The 19,451-nt window shown below is 46.6% G+C and overlaps 1 protein-coding gene across 1 annotated transcript in view; it reads left to right on the top strand.

The window, feature by feature from the left end:
* The first annotated feature begins 425 nt into the window (after positions 1–425).
* Positions 426–19,451, top strand: part of SYT10 (synaptotagmin 10) — a 43,194-nt gene continuing 24,168 nt past the window's right edge. Inside the window, exons 1-2 of the mRNA XM_056847754.1 lie at positions 426–561; positions 18,076–18,442. Coding sequence (XP_056703732.1) covers positions 426–561; positions 18,076–18,442 — 503 coding nt within the window. The remainder of the gene's footprint in view (positions 562–18,075; positions 18,443–19,451) is intronic.

Genomic DNA, 19,451 nt, shown 5'->3' on the forward strand with positions numbered 1-19,451 from the left:
GTTGCTAAGCGCAGTCTGGTTGGAGGGGAGGGGGCTTTCCCCCCCAGCCCCCTCCGGATCACCCGTCCTCGTCCTTCCGACGTGCTCCTGGGCTCACTCGCAACGTGCCAGGCGGACCGTGCCTTCCTCGCCGGCGTCGCAAGCGGAGCTTCCCCCCCACCCCTGCCCTGGATGCCTTAAAAAGGCGGCGTCTTTCCCCCCCCCCCTCTATTCAAAACCCACCCCCCGGCTTTCTCTCTCGCTCGCTCTCGCTCTGGATGCTGCTCCGTCGTGCCTCCGATGCCCGTCCGGGTGGCCGGCGCTGGGGCGTAAGGCGCCCTTTCCCCCCCGGCAAGCGATGACTTCGTTCCCGGAGGAGGGGTGGCGGGCGGGCGGATAAAAGGCGGGCGGGCAGGTGGGCAGGTGGGCAGGCAGGTGGGCGCGCGATGAGCTTCCACAAGGAGACCGGGATGGGCAGCCTGTGCCACAAGGCGCTGCAGATCATCTCCGAGCTGTGCCTGGGCGGCCAAGTGGAGCTGGAGAAGTGCTCCGGCATCTTCCCGCTGGAGACCCCCAACCAAGGTAGAGAGGCGCCGCCGCCGCGCGCTCGGGCTTTGGCGGGCCCCCCTCCGCCCCGCGGCCGTCCCGTCTCGCTCCTCGCCTCCCTGCCTGGCTCCCCAAGGGGGGGGGAGGGCCAGGAGAGGTGCGTGGGGGGGGGAGGGAGAGGCTTCCTTCTGCTGATCGCGGCAGCGTTGAGGGGGCGGCTGGAAAGTTGCGCTTTCCCCTCTCCCGCTCGCTCTTTCGGGGCTGGCCCCGCCGGGGCAGGAGAGCCCTTTCGGCGGGCTGCGAGGGCTGCCGCTCGGGCTTGGGGCTGAAAGGCGGCATTCCCCGGACCAAACCACGGGGTTTGTTGTGGCTGTTCGCAGGGCGAGGGGGTTTTACTCCCTTTACTCCCGTCTGGGGGGGCTGGGATGCGAGGAAGGGGGCAGTGGGGAGACTCAACTCAGGCTGGAGGCTAGATGGCCGTCTGTCAGCAATGCTGATTCTTTTTCTTTCTTTCTTTTTTCTTTTTTTTTATATATAGCAATGCTGATTCTATGACCTCAGGCTAGATGGCCATCTGTCAGCAATGCTGATTCTACGACCTCGGGCGGTTCATGAGAGGGAGGGCATCTTGGGCATCTTCTGGGCATGGAGGAGGGTGTGCGGGGGGAGGTAGTTGTGAATTGCCTGCATTGTGCAGGGGGGTGGACTACATGACCCTGGTGGTCCCTTCCAACTCTATGATTCTAAGCAGCTAAAGTCTGGTTTTAAGGCTGCCGGTCCCCATCCTTCTAAAAACAAACAAACTCCAGCCACCCCTACATGTTTTTAAAGCCCTTCAGTCTCCACGTTTGTTTGTGTCGAATCTTTCCACCGGTTTTTGCTCTGGGAGAAAGATCAGTTTCTATTGCAGGATCAAATAAAAGGGGCTGATGTCCCAGTAACTGATTCCAAAAAGGTGCCGGGGCTTAATCCTGCTTGAAATTCCCATGCTCCCTAAGCTGGTGCTTGAGGGGGGAAGATGCTTGACAGTGACTCTGCCCCTGATTTTAACAGTGGTGCAGTGGGAAGAAATGCAACAGGTGAAGCTTGGAGTTGGGGGAAGTTTCTGTTCCACTGCTCTGCCTCTGTCAAAAGGAGAGATGCTTCAGAGTTAGGTGCTGTGATGAGAAAGTACATTTCTGAGGCTCTCTTTGATACTGCTTTCCTCCTTTGCAGAATAACCTCGGGACACAAGGCTCTATCTTAAATTAGGTTCTGCTTTCCCCCTTTCCATTAAATGCATTAACGCAAGTGGTATATTGTATGTGGCGTTTAAGAGTGAAAGGCATTCACCATCTGCCCAAAGTCTTCCACTTTTCCAGCAATCCTGTATTAATTACCCCTAAACCAAGAATCACAGTCTGTTTTGAAAGAAAAACTCTTTGTATTTTCTGCAATGATATTTTTGGTTGTTGTTGTTTTTTATCAAAAGAAGAGAAAGATGGAAGGGTGGCAGATTCTTCTCCAGTTGCCTAGGGAAGGGAGGGTTTTTATTGTTCCAAGAAAAACCCAAGCCCCGCTAATATTATCTTGAGCATTGTAAAGTGTGGAATGTTTGAAATGGTATTACATTTACCTTTTTAAAAAAGTATTTTAAAGGTTGTATGTCTCTCTCAGTCTCTGCCTTTGGTTAGTAGCTGGAGCTGACATACAGTTTCCATGCACGCTTACAAAGGAAGCAACAGGTGGAAGGAGAACAGCTTCAAGTACCTGTTGCTGTGGGAGGGAAAGAAATGTCCCTGTGAAAAGACAGATGGGTGTGGAAAAGAAGGTCTTTATCCTGTGAGTGGGAAAGGGATGGAGGTTGAATAGCATTTCATGAGGTTTGCTTTGATGGATCATGCATTTGACAAAGTGGGCTGGAGGCCATGGAAGCAACTGCTGGAATAACATTCTGTTAGCCTTTGGGGTGGAGCAAACTGTGATCCCTCTAATCCGGAATTTTCCTTCCCAGCATATCCAGCTGGGGGATTCTGGGCTCACACAAGCAGGGCATGAAGGGGATGGCTTACCCCCAATGTTTGGCCCCCGGTACCTGACATTCCAAGACAGATTGCCTCTGAACATGGAGGTACCCTTTCATGGGGAGGGGATGCAAATCAATCCTTTTTAAGGAGGAATTGTGGCAACAGATAAATTGATAATCGTGCTGTGTGAACAAAGCTGGCTGCACTCCTAAACACTCTTTTCTAGCAGGAAGCTTCAATTAAAAATGCGGGACTTACTTCTAAGGAGAACCACTTGAGCTCGATCCTACAGCTATCTGCTAAGATACTTGTACTATTGACATATTTGGTGTTTCATTATCAGAGACCTACTGAGACAAGTAATCTTATCCATTAAAAATATTTCTGTCATTTGTGAAGACTCTTCTGGTCCATTTCAGTTGCTAATTCTCCCTCTCAGTCTACTATGCATTGTAATTGTGAAGATAAGTAAAAATTACAAATACTATAGGCTTTAAAAAGTATTGTATATACAATAAGGACCACTATAGCCATCATTGGAGGCCCTGCTTTGAGTGCCTTCTCCTTCTGAAATTAAGCAGGTGGCAACCCAGGAGAGGGCCTTCTCGGTAATGGCACCCAAACTTTGGAACTCTCTCCCCAGGGAGATCTGTCTGTCCCCTTCTTTTGTAATCTTCCGCCAGCAGGTGAAGACTTGTTAGTTTTGTTTGGCATTTCCTCAGTGATCCCTCCTTCCTGCCCAATATTTTAATTGTTGCTTTTATGTCTTTGTATGTATTTTAGCTCCAGTTTTAATTCTTTTAATGATGTGTTGCTTTGTGTTGGTTTTAATGGTTTTAAAATGTGATTTTATTATGTATGTTTTAATTTGTTAGCTGCCTTGGGGGCACTTCTGAGGGCAGGAAGGCATGGTATAAATTTTGTAAAAATAAGATACTAAAACTAGATGGGTGGGAGAGCCATTCATTCTTTTGCAGATATCTTGCCTGTTATACATGTTATGTCAACCGTACACCTGTAGATCTGTTTTTGTATCATTTTTTTTTGTACAGATGGAGTCAGGAGAGACCAGTGCAGACTTAAAATACCACAATACCCTACCACTCCCATAGTTCTTTTGACTATTCAAGGCTCTTCGCAATCATTATTTTGCTGACATCCACATAAAAACCCTCTAAGTCAAGTGAGCGTTATTGTTCTCATATTGCAAATGGGATGGGGGGAGTTTGCAGCTGAGAGAAGAGTTACTTGCCATGGGGCAGCTGGAGAGTTTTAAGGCAAGGCAAGATTTGTCATGGGGGCTTCCCGAGTAATTGATTAGTCCCCCAGTCACTAGACTTCACCCCATAGAGATTATGTCATCCCTAGAAAGAACCTCACCCATAATCCTTTTTGGGGAGGAGTTGGAGCTCATTCAGAGTGCTGCGGCGCAACTATTAGTGGGAGCCAGATGGAGCATGCATATTACTCCCATTCTGCAGATGCTCCCTTGGCTGCCTATATGTTACCGAGCTCAATTTAAGGTATTGGCAATTGCATACAAAGCCCTTCATGGCTTTGGCCCCTCTTATCTGCAGGGCCGCCTCTCTCCCTATGCTCCGCCACAACAACTTTGCTGAAGTTAGCAGGGGCTTCTGCAGGTGCCAGCCTGCAAATGGGCAAAATTAATAATTGAGAGCCAGCATGGTGTAGTGGTTAAGAGCGGTGGTTTGGAGAGGTGGACTCTGATCTGGAGAACCGGGTTTGATTCCCCACTCCTCCATATGAGCGGCGGACGCTAATCTGGTGAACTGGGTTTGTTTCCTCACTCCTGCACATGAAGCCAGCTGGGTGACCTTGGGCTAGTCACAGTTCTTTCAGCCCCCACCTACCTCACAAGGTGTCTGTTGTGGGGAGGGGGAAGGGAAGGTGATCGTAAGCCGGTTTGATTCTTCCTTAAGTGGTAGAGAAAGCCAGCGTATAAAAACCAACTCTTCTTCTTCTTCAGCTTGTATACATGTTTTCTCTGCTGTGGCTCCCACGCTATGGAATGGCCTGCCCAAGGAGGTCAGGAAAGTTCCCACTCTCCTGTGTGTGTGTGTGTGTGTGTGTGTGTGTGTATGTAAAGTGCCGTCAAGTCACAGCCGACTTATGGCAATCCCTTTTTGGGGGTTTTCATGGCAAGAGACTAACAGAGGTGGTTTGCCAGGGCCTTCCTCTGCACAGCAACCCTGGTATTCCTTGGTTGTCTCCCATCCAAGTACTAACCAGGGCTGACCCTGCTTAGCTTCTGAGATCTGACGAGATCAGGCTAGCCTGGGCCATCCAGTCCAGGGCACCCACTCTCCTGGCCTTCCACAAACTATCCAAAACTTACCTATCCAAGAGGGCTTCTCTGTGCCAGTAATAGGGTTACACTGTACAAAATGGTTCATGTTAAGTCCGCGTGGGGAGGACACACTAGGACGAGATGGAGTTCCAACAACAACGCTTTATTGTAGTGAAGTACAGAACTGAGAACTGTACAACCAGGCCCTGCTTAAATGCTCCCCAGGCTCCTGGTGGTCATTCCCCCCCGATCCGTGATAGGGGGAAAACAACCCCCGGGTCACCAATGGCATGACCCGGCTTAGGGCCAATGGGATGCATTGGCTTGGCCAAAAGCGCAAGCAAGGTTTAGGAGCCTTCGCCCGGGACTCAAGCTCCTAGGGTTTCCCTTTCTACGATCTTCTCTACTCACATACATTACAGTTCACCTACTTACTTGGATGAATGATTGAGACTGTGGACAATACTGCTGCATATAGCTTATTGTAAGCAGGATCCTATTATGTAATTTCTGTACCACTTAATGTGTCAGGTTAAATACTTATGCTATGCTTCAGTTCTTTCTGGTGTTTCTAGACTTCAAAAATACTAATGCATTGGTGTGAGGCCTCAGCAACACGTTGCGTTTCTTGTAAAGGGACTTCACTCCAGACGTTGCAGCGAGTTAGAAGTTTTATTCAGAAAGTCAGCGAGTTCAGCAGGTCATAGAAACTTAAGGCTAGAATACAGGCATGGGGAAAACTCAGTACATATATAGGGTAAATACAATGGGATTGATTAGGTTTTAGAAACAATGAAGCAATACAGAAACTAACTGCCGGTGACGACTTAAGACAACGCATACAGGAATTTAACGAGTGCAATAACTGGTTGATCTTCCCGGGCTCCCGGCATTGTTCTGCGGGACCCGGTATCAGATCAACGATTACTCGGGCGGGTCCCCATTGAGGTGCAGATGCCGGGCGGGGGACCGGGTGCAAACGGGGAGGGACGGAGTGCACAAAAAACTCCATTTTGTTTGTGCGGGGAACCATCTTGTTTTTACCCGGGGTCGACAGAGAGCCTAGCTGACAATTGGTTATTGAATGTCTCATTTTCTTGACTGTACTGACTCACTCTGTGGAATCTGCCTTGAGTCACTGTGAGAAAGACAAGACTATAAGTAATGTAAATAAAATAATAAAAATGTTAAAGGTCTAAACTGGTTAAGATCTTGGCATCCTCCAACCCCACAGATTCTAGGGACAAGGCTGGGCAATCCTTATGAGAAGAGATTTCCTCTACGAATGTTCAGAAAATAACAAGGAGCCATAACTCTCCCCATTCTAAACCCTAGAACCTCGCACCAGGTCTCAAAAACTTATATCAGGGGTTATTCCCAGCAGTCAAGGCACTGCTGGGAGTTTGTGTGGGTGAAGGATACGTAAAGGTGGGGAATGACCCAATTCCCCTTCCACAAGTGATCCCTCGTGTAGATAGGAAGACTTTGCCAACTCCAGGTTGGGAAATTCCTGGCAATTTTAGGGGTAGACCTGGGGAGGATGGGGTTTGGGGAGGGGAGGGACCTCAGCAGGGTATAATGCCATAGTGTCCACCCTTCAAAGCAGCCATTTTCTGCTGGGGAACTGACCTATGTCATCTGGAAATCAGTTGAAGTTCTGGGAGACCTCCAGTCCCCACCTGGAGGTTGGCAACCAGATCCCCCTCACCTGCTTAGTAGGGCATTTTCATTTACTTTGCCACATATCCTGCCTTTCTGCCCTCGCAAAGTTAGCTTCATCACCCATTCATTCAAATCTGGATATTCCTTTGCCTTCCATTTTGCTGCATATGTTACTCTTGCTGCCGTCACCATATACTTTTATAATTCACTATTATAATTTTTTTGAATATTACTTGGTAAAATATTTAATAGCCCATTTAGCATCTGTTTTGAAGTATCATGCATTTCTGGGCAAACTGTCACACTCCTACCAATCAATGCCACTTAAAGTTTGTCACAGCAATTTTGATTAGTATTTGAAAAGAACCACATCTCTGTTAACAGACTAGATTTCCAAAGTATGCGAGGCCTTGTTCAAGATATTGAATGTTGCTTGCAGGTTCTGAATGTTTCCTTTGCTTGGGTAATGAAACTAATGGTAACTGGGGTGACTTTAGTATAGGGATGCCAACCTCCAGGTACTAGCTGGAGATCTCCTGCTATTACAACTGATCTCCAGCCGATAGAGATTAATTCCCCTGGAGAAAATGGCTGCTTTGGCCATTGGACTCTATGGCATTGAAGTCCCTCCTCTCTCCAAACCCCACCCTCCTCAGGCTCCACCCCCAAAACCTCCCACCAGTAGTGAAGAGGGACCCGGCAACCCTACTTTAGTATGAGTCTTTCCTGTAAGCTTTCCATTCTTCTGATATGACCGTCTGCTACATAGTCTATTACAGGATCTCATTAGCAGCAAGTCCATCATGAGAACATAAGAAAAGCCTTGCTGGATCAGACCAAGGTCCATCAAGTCCAGCAGTATGTTCACACAGTGACCAACCAGGCACCTCTAGGAAGCCCACAAACTGCAGCATCATTATCCTGCCTTTGTTCCAATGCACCTAATATAATAGGCATGCTCATCTGATCTTGGAGATAATAGGTATACATCATGACTAGTAGCCATTTTGACTACGAGCCATGAATGCCCCTCTCCTCCATGAACATGTCCACTCCCCTCTTAAAGCCATCCAAGTTGGCAGCCATCACCACATCCTGTGGCAGGGAGTTCCACAATTTAACTGTGCATCGTGTGAAGAAATACTTCCTTTTATCTGTTTTGAATCTCTCAAGGCACTTCGGCATACAGTTTCACCCATCATGTAGTCCTCTTCTAAAGCTGGACTGTTAAGTGTCCCTTTCACTGACAAAATTGATTTCTAACCATTCATGATAGGGGGCAAACTGTATTCATTTACACACATACATTTTTCTCCACTTCAAAGCAGAGCTATCCAATGATAGCTGTCAACCATGTTTACACTCAGAGGCATCAAAAGCCCGCTAATTAAAACCTGCCTCTCAGAATGGGTTTCCACAGTTAACTGACATGAAATAAGGAAGGCAAACATAAAGCAGTCAAGTAGATCTCAGTTTCTAAAAGCACTTGTAAATCCAAAAGGCTGAGACGCAAAAGGTGTCCTCGGAGCTCCTGACTAATGCTCATTCAACTGCAGTAATTATAGTGTTTAGAAGGAGTTGTTCTTAACACCAAAGTACATTTACACTTTTTCTTGTCCTGATGATTACACAATGCCTGGCTAAGGGTAATGGCCTGCCTGTCAGAAGAACGGAATACCCGTACGTTTGGCAGTAGTACTAAAGATGCTAAAAAGCTAACCCCAAATCTTTTGTTCTTTTAAAATTGCGTAAATGCGGGTGAATTATACTAAAGCTTCTTTCAGTTAGTGAAGGGGGGGGGAAGATTCTCATTTTGCTCCATTTTTGATCATCACACTTTTACCTCTTACTCTTATGGTGACACACATGAGTCCTTCCTTCTCCATTTTTACTTCACAAGGACCCTGTGAGGTAGGGTAGGCTGAGAAAGAATAACCAGTTCAGGGTTACCCAGAGAGCTTTGGGCTTGAGTAGGGATGTGAGCCCTGGTCTTCCTAGTGCTTGCGGCACACACCGATTGCTGTGTCTTGACAAATATTGACTTATTAAAGGCATTGCTCTGCTATCCCTCCTGATTTCTAAGGAAGCTTACAATACAAAAATCACAATACAATACTCTTCAAAAAGGAGGTGGACAGAATGGAGAGGGTGCAGAAGAGAGCAACCTGGATGATCAGGGGCCTGGAGACCAAGCCCTACGAGGAAAGGCTGAGGGAGTTGGGAATGTCCAGTCTGGAGAAGAGGAGGTTGAAGGTGGACACGATTGCTCTCTAAGTATTTGAAGGGCTGTCACATAGAGGAGGGTAGAGAGCTGTTCCTGTTGGCAGCAGAGGAAAGCACTCACAATAATGGGTTTAAATTGCGGGAGGAAAGGTACCAGCTGGATATGGGGGGGGGGAATTTACAGTAAGAGTTGTTCGACAGTGGAATCAGCTCCCTAGGGAGGTGGTGAGCTCCCCCTCACTGGCAGTCTTCAAGCAGAGGCTGGACAAACACTGGTCAGGGATGCTCTAGGCTGATCCTGCATTGAGCAGGGGGTTAGACTAGATGGTCTGCATGGCCCCTTCCAACTCTATGATTCTGTGATCATATAGGAACATAAAAACCCAGAAAAGTACACTCAGTACCCATATTATATTTACAAACCATAGAACAGAAACAGCCCAAGTCAGTCTTGCACGACTTTTTTTAAAAGCCCCAGGAAAAAACTTTTCTTACATGCCCTTTAAAGCTTAAAAACAAAGCAGCCTTCTCCACTTCTTCATACAAACCTCTTCAGAGAGTTGGGCCAACAACCAAGGGTGCTTGTGTATGAAAGCTGTTGGCATGAACTGTTCAGTGGGAAAGGATATTGTGAAGGCATTGACCCAGTGGCCAAAATTCCACTTTAATTCACAGTTTCAGCTAATCGATTCATATCTCATTGGCCTCTAGACAATCTGGACTGCTTCTACATGGGGACATGCCAGTCGGGTAACATGAAGGAGAATAGCTTAAGCATTCAAAATCTAGGCAATGTCAGCAACACACATTGTGAGCTATCTTGTTATAGTCAAAGACAATGGGAGTTCAGGAAATGGGGGATGATGGAGTCCACCGTCTCCCTCAAGACCCTTTCTCAAGAGCTGGAGCTGTTAACAGGAGGGGCCGTGGCACAGTAGTAGAGCATCTGCTTGGCATGCAGAAGGCTCCAGGTTCAGTCCAGTTAAAGGGACTAGGCAAGTAGATGATGTGAAAGACCTCTACCTGAGACCTTGGAGAGCCGCTGCTGGTCTGAGCAGACAACACTGACTTTGATCGATCAAAGGTCTGATTCAGTATAAGGCAGCTTCATGTGTTCTTCCTCATTGCTCATGTAGGTCCCACACTTCAAAAGCCTTCGGGAAGCTCCTATTGGGTGTATGGCCTGCCGCATTGTGGTTAAAGATGCCAGGGGAACAAGGAGGGAAGGATGAGTTGTTAGGTGTTCTAGCTCCTAAAAAAAAAAAATTGGTTTTTATACCCTGTTTTTCTCTATCATAAAGAGTGTCAAGGCGGCTTACAATTGCCTTCTCTCACCCCTCCGCACAACAGACAACAGAGAGAACTGTGACTGGCCCAAGGTCACCCAGCTGGCTTCACATGGAGGAGTGGGAAGTCAAACCTGGTTCACCAGATTAGAGTCCACCGCTCATGTGGAGGAGCGAAGAATAGGGTTGCCAGGTGACTGTTAATGGCGGGCAATTGCCCACCAATTAAGAGGCCAGCCCACTGTTCCTCAACTGGCTGGCAGGCAGAAACAGGCCAGCTGAAGGAGGGTGATAAGCCCACGTGGCAGCGGCGCACAGCAAAACAATTCCTCTATGGTTTTTTGAGGGATGTGCTAGAGCGTCCTCATTGCTTCCAGGGTAAACCCAGAAGATATGTTTTTGCGCATGCTCGCGAATCACCCCACCACCACCACCAAAGCTCCCGCTGATGGCAACGGGGGACCTGGCAACCATAGTGGGGAATCAAACCTAGTTTTCCAGATTAGAGTCTACCACTCTTAACCACGACACCACTCTGGCTGGAGAGTAAGGGGTGAGGAAGAGAACAAGGAAATGGCAGCAATGGCTACTCCCCCCTCCCCATATGCCACCTGATGCCACCACTTCACCTTGTTTCATTACAGCACTAGTCATGAGCCCGGGTGACTTAACAACCCTTCCTAAAGATAATTGCTCCATAGAACATTTTCTCAAGCACTGCATGATTGTATTGAGGTTGAAAAGGTACCGTTGGTTGCTCTATTTACCTGGGAGCTGCTGCCTGCTGGGCTGAAATTGGCCCACTCCTTTTTCTTTTTAGTCTGCCATAATCATTTTGAGTGCACGTTGCGAAAACCCTTGTACCGTGGTCCACCAAGTCCTTACAAAAGAATGAGGAATTGCTGTGCTTTCGAAATACACTGAGTGATGCAATCGGAAATAAAAGTCAACCTGACCCAATCTAGCTAGTTATTTGTAAGCCTAAACACAGGGATAAACAAATGCTTCAGCTGGGCAAACAATGAGAAGCACAATTTAAAAGAATCAGCATAGAAGGGAATCAAGTGGAAGAACAGCCAGTCCCTCCGCATATGCACATTAAGGTGATGGAAAGTCAGCAAATTATGAGATTTCAGCTGCAGGAGCAGCGAATGCTATATTGGCTTGAATCCTATGAAAAGTCCGATGGGGAGGAGCTCGTGGAACAGGACTTTCCTTCCTCCCTGCCCCACTGCCCCCCAATGAACTCGTTCATAATCCTGTTCCTGAACCTCATGAACAGCATCGGGGGGCAAAGCGGTGGTTTGCAACTGGAGGAAGAATTGGCACAACTCACAACTCACTTTCCTTCCACCGATGGAAGTACCCCTTCCATTGGAAATGGGCCATAGGATCCCTGCCACTGTGCTTTGGTTAGGAGTGCTTAGCATTAGACGTACTTGGATACTAAAAAGAAAATGAAGAAACAGAAGCTATGTGCTTGTGGTAGGTCTGAATACTATGCAGTGCCAAAACATTATTCACCATATACTGCACACAATGCACAGATTTGTTCACCATGGGTCATTCAAGTTATAAGTCACACGGCAGAGAAAGTAAGACTGCATACTGGTTAATAGAACAGGGGGAACACCCTTCCTTGGTTCAAGCAACTTTTGGAAATGCTACAGAAAAAAAAATTGGGCTGGGGAAAACAATTCACTAGAATTGGAAAGAAATTATTTCCCTTTTCACAAAATATTGATGTTGAACACTTTATCTGTGGAATTTCAGCCCTAAACCGAACATCGCCATTTCCATTGGATAGTGAGGTAGATGGGGTGACTTAGAATGGTGTTGTTCGGCTTAGGATTCCTTACTCTCATCACATGCCGTATGCTGAAGATCATCAGAGTCCTAGATCAATGCTGTGCCATGGGTTGGATGGATGAGATAGCAATCCTTGTTCTTGATAACTGTAGAGTTGAGATATTGCGGAGTTGAGAACATTAATCCTGGGCTCACTTTTCAAGACTCTACCTTTAGAATAAAAGGTTAGCTGTGGTATTTGCAGATTCCTTAGCGTTCATAGGAAGGGACACCCTGTGGTTTTTTTAAAAAAATCAGCTTTTGGATTTCCTGAATTTTTGTTGTTCCTCAAACACTTCCTATTCCAAGCAAAAATGTCCTTAATGATTTAGCCTACCACATGTGGTGTTGGAGGAGAGTGTTACGGATTCCGTGGACTGCCAAAAAAACAAATCAGTGGGTTATAGATCAAATCAAGCCTGAACTGACCCTAGAAGCTAAAATGACTAAACTGAGGCTGTCGTATTTTGGTCACGTCATGAGATGACAAGAGTCACTGGAAAAGGCAGTCATGCTAGGAAAAGTTGAGGGCAGCAGGAAAAGAGGAAGACCCAACAAGAGATGGATTGACTCAATAAGGGAAGCCATGGCCTTCAATTTGCAGGATCTGAGCAGGGCTGTCAAAGATAGGACATTTTGGAGGACTTTCATTCATAAGGTCGCCGTGAGTCAGAAGCGACTTGACGGCTCTTAACACACACACACACCACATAGAGCCAAACTCCTATTCCATATCTTATTGTTCTGTATGAACTGGCTATGAGCAGATGAGTGGAGCAATGCTACATTCATGGCAACAGATACGTTCATGCATGCTGGCCCAAAGACATAGGTCATTTATGCATGGTCGCTTGAACCTCCTTTATTCCCCGTTTTAGTCAAGATCAATTTTTTCAGTATGCACGATATCTCATTCCTTGGAAGCTCAACGCTGTTTCAACGCATAACAAACCTGGCTTTTCCCATTCCTCTTCTGGCCCAAATTAAACCGTTCATCCTGGCTCATTCCAGAGTCACAGAGCATGCATACTCTGTTCTCGGGATGAGCTTCCCCATGCCATCACGCCCCACCTTTTTCCAACCCCTCTTCAAAGCAGCATGCAGAGGGGAAAACAGAAGATTGGCTTCTCTCACAGCCAATAACAAAGCAATGTGTAAAGAAATGAGGATTCAAGTGCTTCCTGCTACCTTGGAGCTCTTTCTGAGCAAAAGAAAGGCTTTTTTAAACGAGGCTTGGATTTCTCCCCCAACCCCTTTTAGGTAGCTCCATTTTTTGTTCTTAAAATGCTTTTTTAAGCGGCAGTTGGGTCTGGGGGGAAAGAAATATTTTCTCACATGGAGCACAGCGAAGTAAGCCAATTACAGAGCAGCATTTAAAGGGGTGGGACTTGATTTGAGCTTGGGAGACTGCTTTTCTGTATTCATGGCTCGATTAGCACACAGTTTCGTCCCTGATCATTCAAGCCAATGCATACAGTTTCCCCCAACCCGGGTTACTTTAATGTGCGATGAACCCAGGTCCAAGCAGGGAGATCCAGCCCATGCAGAAAAGACCCTAATGAAGGAAGAAGACCACTATTAGTGGTCAGATCCAACGGCCAGGGAAGTTATTGCAACCTTGGAAGGCGGTTGCTGTACACTGTGCATATGGAATGCATCTCTTGCTCTTTGTCCCAGAACTTATCTGGTAGTAAAACTGATGAGTGGAATGGAATGTCTTTGAGGAAATAGTTTGGGAGCTCTACAAAGAATTGCAGTCCACCACAAGGGCTGAACAGTATTTGGGGAGATGCTGAGCAAGATGGTCCCTCTATAAGGTTACCAACCTCCAGGGAGTGGCAGGAGATCAACTGCTATTACAACTTATCTCCGTGCAACAGAGATCAGTTCACCTGGAGAAAATGGCCCCTTTGGAAGGTGGAGTATATGGCATTATGCACCGTTGAAGTCCCTCCCCTCCCCAAACCTCACCCTCCTCAGGTTCCTTCCCGCAGAAAATGGGAGGTCAGTCCAGAACCCCGAGAAATGTTGAACAGACTGAGAGGGCAGTTGGTGACGCCCGTGGCCTACTGCTGTAAGTTAGGGGTTGGTAGTGGCTCCAAGGATGCCAGCCCTTGACGTAGCTCTGTCTATTACATCTCCTTAATTCCTTCATCCAGTTTTTGTTCTGGGGCAGGCTAGAACAACCAGCAAAGATGCTCAGCCTCTGAAAGTATTATTCACAGTACATGTTTGCCTAGGGAACTGAATCTCTTTCTCTCGACAGCCTATCCTAACAGAGATGTCCCTGCTGGGTATTTGGAGAGATTTCTGTCTCTCTCTCTCGATATTTTCTACCATCAAATTAAAGGAAAAGACATTTGGGGACTTTGACATCGTAGCCCCAAGGATTTGTATGGCCCACTGTGATCAATTTGCCCCTTACTTTGCAGACAAAATCCCTCAGATCGGCTCTGGTTTAGATGCCGGCATGGGTGCATGTCTTGATGATGTACCATAGAAATCCGCTTGTCTAATTTACAGGGATACTTTTCAGCTTGTGGATGCCTCCCACCTGTGTCCTCGACCCTTGCCCTTTCTGGCTGATAAAGCCAGAGAGGGGCTGGCTGCGTGGGTAAGGGGAGTTGGTAAATGCTTCCTTGAGAGCAGGACCCATTAAGCCCATTCCAAGTTTCCCTCCAATCAATTGGAAATGTCAGCAAAACCTGTTTTTGCAAGGAGTACTCTCAATCCCCTGCAGATCCTCCATGCATTGTATGCAGTATCAGCTGGGGGCACACAGTTCAGGAGAAGAAGAAGAGTTGGTTTTTATATGCTGACTTTCTCCACCACTTAAGGGAGAATCAAACCAGCTTACAATCACCTTCCCTTCCCCTCTCCACAACAGACACCCTGTGAGGTAGGTGGGGCTGAGAGAGTGACTAGCCCAAGGACTTCATGTATAGGAGTGGAGAAACAAATCCATTACACCTCCGCTGCTCGTGTGGAGGAGTGGGGAATCAAACCCAGTTCTCCAGATCAGACTCCACTGCTACAAACCACCACTCTTAACCACTACACCATGCCTTCTCTCCCAAAAGGAGCAAAGAGCATAGCATCCCTAGGTCTTTTGATGCAAATATATGATCATTACTAGCAGGATGAGTACCATCTGCTTTGCTGGCATATTGCAGCATCTGTGGTGCTAATCTGTCTCCCCACCCTCCCTTTAAGGAGACCCAGTCATCACCCCATCCTGGGACAGGGAGTTTGTGTGTTGTGTGAAAAAAAATACTTCCTAAAATACTTCCTTTTATCTGTTTTGAATCTCTTACCCTCCAGCTTCAGCAGATGACCCCACATTCTAGTATTATGAGAAAGGGAGAAAATCTTTTCCCTGTCCACTCTCTCCATTATATCTTATACCAAAGTTATATCTTGTACCAAATGTACATATCTTATACCAACATTCTATCTATCTATCTATCTATCTATCTATCTATCTATCTATCTATCTATCTATCTATCTATCTATCTATCTATCTATCTATCTATCTATCTGCCCCGTGGCGCAGAGTGTTAAGCTGCAGTACTGCTCATGACCTGAGTTTGATCCCGACAGAAGTCGGTTTCAGCTGGTGGGCTCAAGGTTGACTCAGCCTTCCATCCTTCCGAGGTTGGTGAAATGAGGACCCAGCTTGGCAGGGGTAAAGGGAAGATGACTGGGGAAAGCACTGGCAAACCACCCTGCAAACAAAGTCTGCCTAGGAAACGTCGGGATGTGACGTCACCCAATGGGTCAGGAATGACCTGGTGCTTGCACAGGGGACTTTGTCTGTCTGTCTGTCTGTCTATCCAGTTATATCTTATACCAAAATTGATCACAAGTATTTCTAATTCATGTGTTGGCAACTGCCGGTATTGTCAAGCCATGTTGGCAGACTTTTTGTACATGTGGTGGCTTTGCCCAAGAGCTGAGGAATACTGGACTAAAGTTGTTGATTTGCTAAACTATGGATTAAACAGGAATATTTCATTCATTTATGGGCAACTCACAAATCATATGTTTAAATTCAGTTACAACTGTGAGATTAAATTTTGCACAATGTCAGAAATTGAAAGAGTCTCCAAGTATACAGGCATGGCTGGATAAATTGGATGATACTTACCAGATGGTCAGACTTACTTTTTTGTGAGTGGTAAGATCTTTGCGCCATTGTGGTCTGATTGGCTGAGAGTTATGAATCATATCCAGGTAAAATATGTTAATATTGTTTGAACCTGCCCTGGGATTTGGTGATGGCTGCCAACTTGGAAGGCTTTAAGAGGGGAGTGGACATGTTCATGGAGAAGAGGGCGATCCATGGCTACTGTGTGTGTAAAGTGCCGTCAAGTCGCAGCCGACTTATGGCGACCCCTTTTGGGGGTTTTCATGGCAAGAGACTAACAGAGGTGGTTTGCCAGTGCCTTCCTCTGCACAGCAACCCTGGTATTCCTTGGTCGTCTCCCATGCAAATACTAACCAGGGCTGACCCTGCTTAGCTTCTGAGATCTGACGACATCAGGCTAGCCTGGGCCATCCAGGTCAGGGCACATGGCTACTAGTCATGATGCATATCTATTCTCTCCAGGATCAGAGGAACATGCCTATTATATTAGGTGCTTTGGAACACAGGCAGGATAATGCTGCTGCAGTTGTCTTGTTTGTGAGCTTCCTAGAGACACCTGTTTAGCCACTGTGTGAACAGACTGCTGGACTTGATGGACCTTGGTCTGATCCAGCATGGCTTTTCTTATGTTCTTAAGTTCTTAACTTGTTTTGTATATTAGTTTGTTTTATGAATAAAGTTAAAATAAAAAGAGAAAAGAAAAATGTGAACATGATCTCTCTATCTTTTTTTACCAGCCCAGTTTAGTGTGAATAGGAAGAGTCTTAGTGGGTCAGCTAATCTGGTATCTAATGGCCAGGGCAATCAACAAGGTCACAGGGTCAAATTGCATGCAGTGGTCTAAAGAAAAATGGGCACTTAATGGGGTATTTAATTCTCCCAAGATTGTTTACCTCCTGGTATGTGAATGGAAATGCACTCAAACACAGGAAGGTGCCTTACTGAGTTGGCCTATCAAGGTCAGTGTTGTCTACTCAGGCTGGCAGCAGCTGTGCAGGATTTGAGGCAGAAGTCTATCATGTCCCCTTCTGCCTAATCCTTTTAACTGGAGATGCCAATGATCGAATATGGGACCTTCTGCGTGCAAAACAGACCCTCTACCAATGAGCCATAGTCCCTTTCCAAGTTTGGCAACTGATTTTCTATACTTGAGTACTGTAATTTAGATAACTGGTAGCTGAATGCACAAACTGATTTAGCTGAAATGCATTTATAATAGAGACGTAACAGGAGATACAAAAGTAGCAGGTGCAGTAGTGCATACAGATATGCAAGTTAAATAGCATTCATCAAATGAAAAACACAAACTAGTCATTCGGGCCTTGGAGATGTGGCCATGAGGATTTAATTTACTTAATTTGTTTAATCTTTACATCCCCATCCGCAACCTCGTCACGCCCTGTTATATGGACGATATGATTTCTTGCAAAAACATATTTTATTTGTTACACATTTACAACTATAGGTACTATGCAACATTCTGAATTAAAACATCGGTCCAGTCACCACTGTTAGGAGGCAAGGCCACTGTGAAGCTTCATTGTACCGAGTCCTTTGATCTCTTGTTATTTGGATCATTCGAACCCAGTGTGGTCTACTTTGACCAGCAGCATCTCTTCAGGGTCTCAGGCAGAAAGAAGGTCTTTCCCAACTTCTGGTCCCTGTGCTCCTTTAACTGGAGATGCTATGGATTAAATCTGGGACATTCTCCATTTAAGCATTTGCTTTACTCCTGAGCCACAGCCCATCCTCTCATGAATAGTGTTCTGTTCATTCCTTGTTACAGTAGCATACCAGATCCAAAACAGCTGAAACGATAATCCCATATGACCTTAATTTGCTGTTCTACTGGGTAAAATTGCTCCCCAGCCAGGTTGCATCTCTACTCACCTACATGGAAATAGGTTCCAGTGAATTCACTGGAACTGACTTTTCAGTAAAACAGGCTCAGGGACAGAACTGTAAAGTGATTAATTTGCCGATTACCCCAATTGCAGGTTGGATTAATCCACCAATTAAACCAATTAAAGCTGTCTTGATGATCTCCTTTGCCTTCTTGTTATTTGCAGACATCTCCGTCAGCCTGCTGGCAGTTGTTGTCAGCTTCTGTGGGCTCGCCTTGCTGCTAGTCTCCCTGTTCGTCTTCTGGAAGTTGTGTTGGCCGTGCTGGAGGAGCAAGCCGATGAGTTCGAACCCCACAAGCATTCCTCAAAGCACCTCCAGCGCTCCCACAGAGGTTCTGGAAACTAACGAGAAAGAGAAAAAGGAAATGATCAAAGAAAACGAAAAGCCCCCGACAAAGATTGTGGAGGCGGCGATGAAAATTAGCCACACGTCGCCGGATATTCCAGCTGAAGTTCAGAATGCATTGAAAGAGCATCTAATAAAGCATGCCCGTATGCAAAGGCAGATCACAGAGCCCACGTCCTCGTCAAGGTAAGCAGGAACATAAACCTAAGGCTGATCACTGAGATGAGAATTTTACAAAATGAAAATGGATGATGAACATCTGCAGATTCTTAGCATACAATCAAACAAGAGAATTAATATAGGAAGAACAATCATTATGGTACATGTTATCTGAACATTTCAGCAAATTGTTACTCAGGTGTGAGAGAGAGAGATATGTGATATGTTTGCTAGACTAACAGCCCATTCCTGAGAATGGGGCTGAAAGTAGATAGGAGGCGGCGTGACCTCACCGCTGGCGTAAATGCGTGTAATCACGCATTTACACCGGCGGCGAGGCCAGTCCCGGCTGCCGAGCACCGCAGGACTGCACCTTCCCCCTCTGCCGGCACAGCCTCTCTGTGGTGCCGGCAACGGCGTGGAGAGGCCACGCTGAAGCAGGGGGTGTTCCGGGGGCGGGCTGGGGGGGAGGAGCCGCCGCTTGGTCAGCTTCCTACCCCTTTCGGCCACTTGCACCGGCGGCCGGACCAGCGTTGCTACGCCTGCTATTTAGCAGGCTCAGTCTTGCTGATTTCAATGGGTCAAGAAACCCCAGTTAAACGGAAAAAAAGCCACAAAATGACTTTTTTGTTTGTTTGTTTAATGGCATCAGGGAAACGTACGCCTCAGCTCAGGAATTGGCTGTTATTGTTTTACATTTAAACAACTGTCTCATCCAGGCATGCATTTCTGACAGTATAGGTGCCCATCACTGTTAAAGAAAGAGAGCTAGCACTAGGAGAGCGAGCACATCACCCCCCATCTTATTCAACTTCAGTTTGTTCTCCCTCAGCCACTTGACCATCACATTCAGACACTGGGCCGTATCAGACACAACAGCAGCCAGCATACTGATGACAACATACTCCAAAAGAGCAGACAATTTCATTAAGAGGCCTTGCATAGATTTTGAACAGCATGGGAGACAACACAGAGCCTTGTGGCAGCCCCAGATATCGGCTCCCAAGGGGATGATTCAGTTTCTCCCACTGCAATC

The sequence above is a fragment of the Euleptes europaea genome, chromosome 3, assembly GCF_029931775.1.
Source record: "Euleptes europaea isolate rEulEur1 chromosome 3, rEulEur1.hap1, whole genome shotgun sequence".
NCBI classification, from domain to species: domain Eukaryota; kingdom Metazoa; phylum Chordata; class Lepidosauria; order Squamata; family Sphaerodactylidae; genus Euleptes; species Euleptes europaea.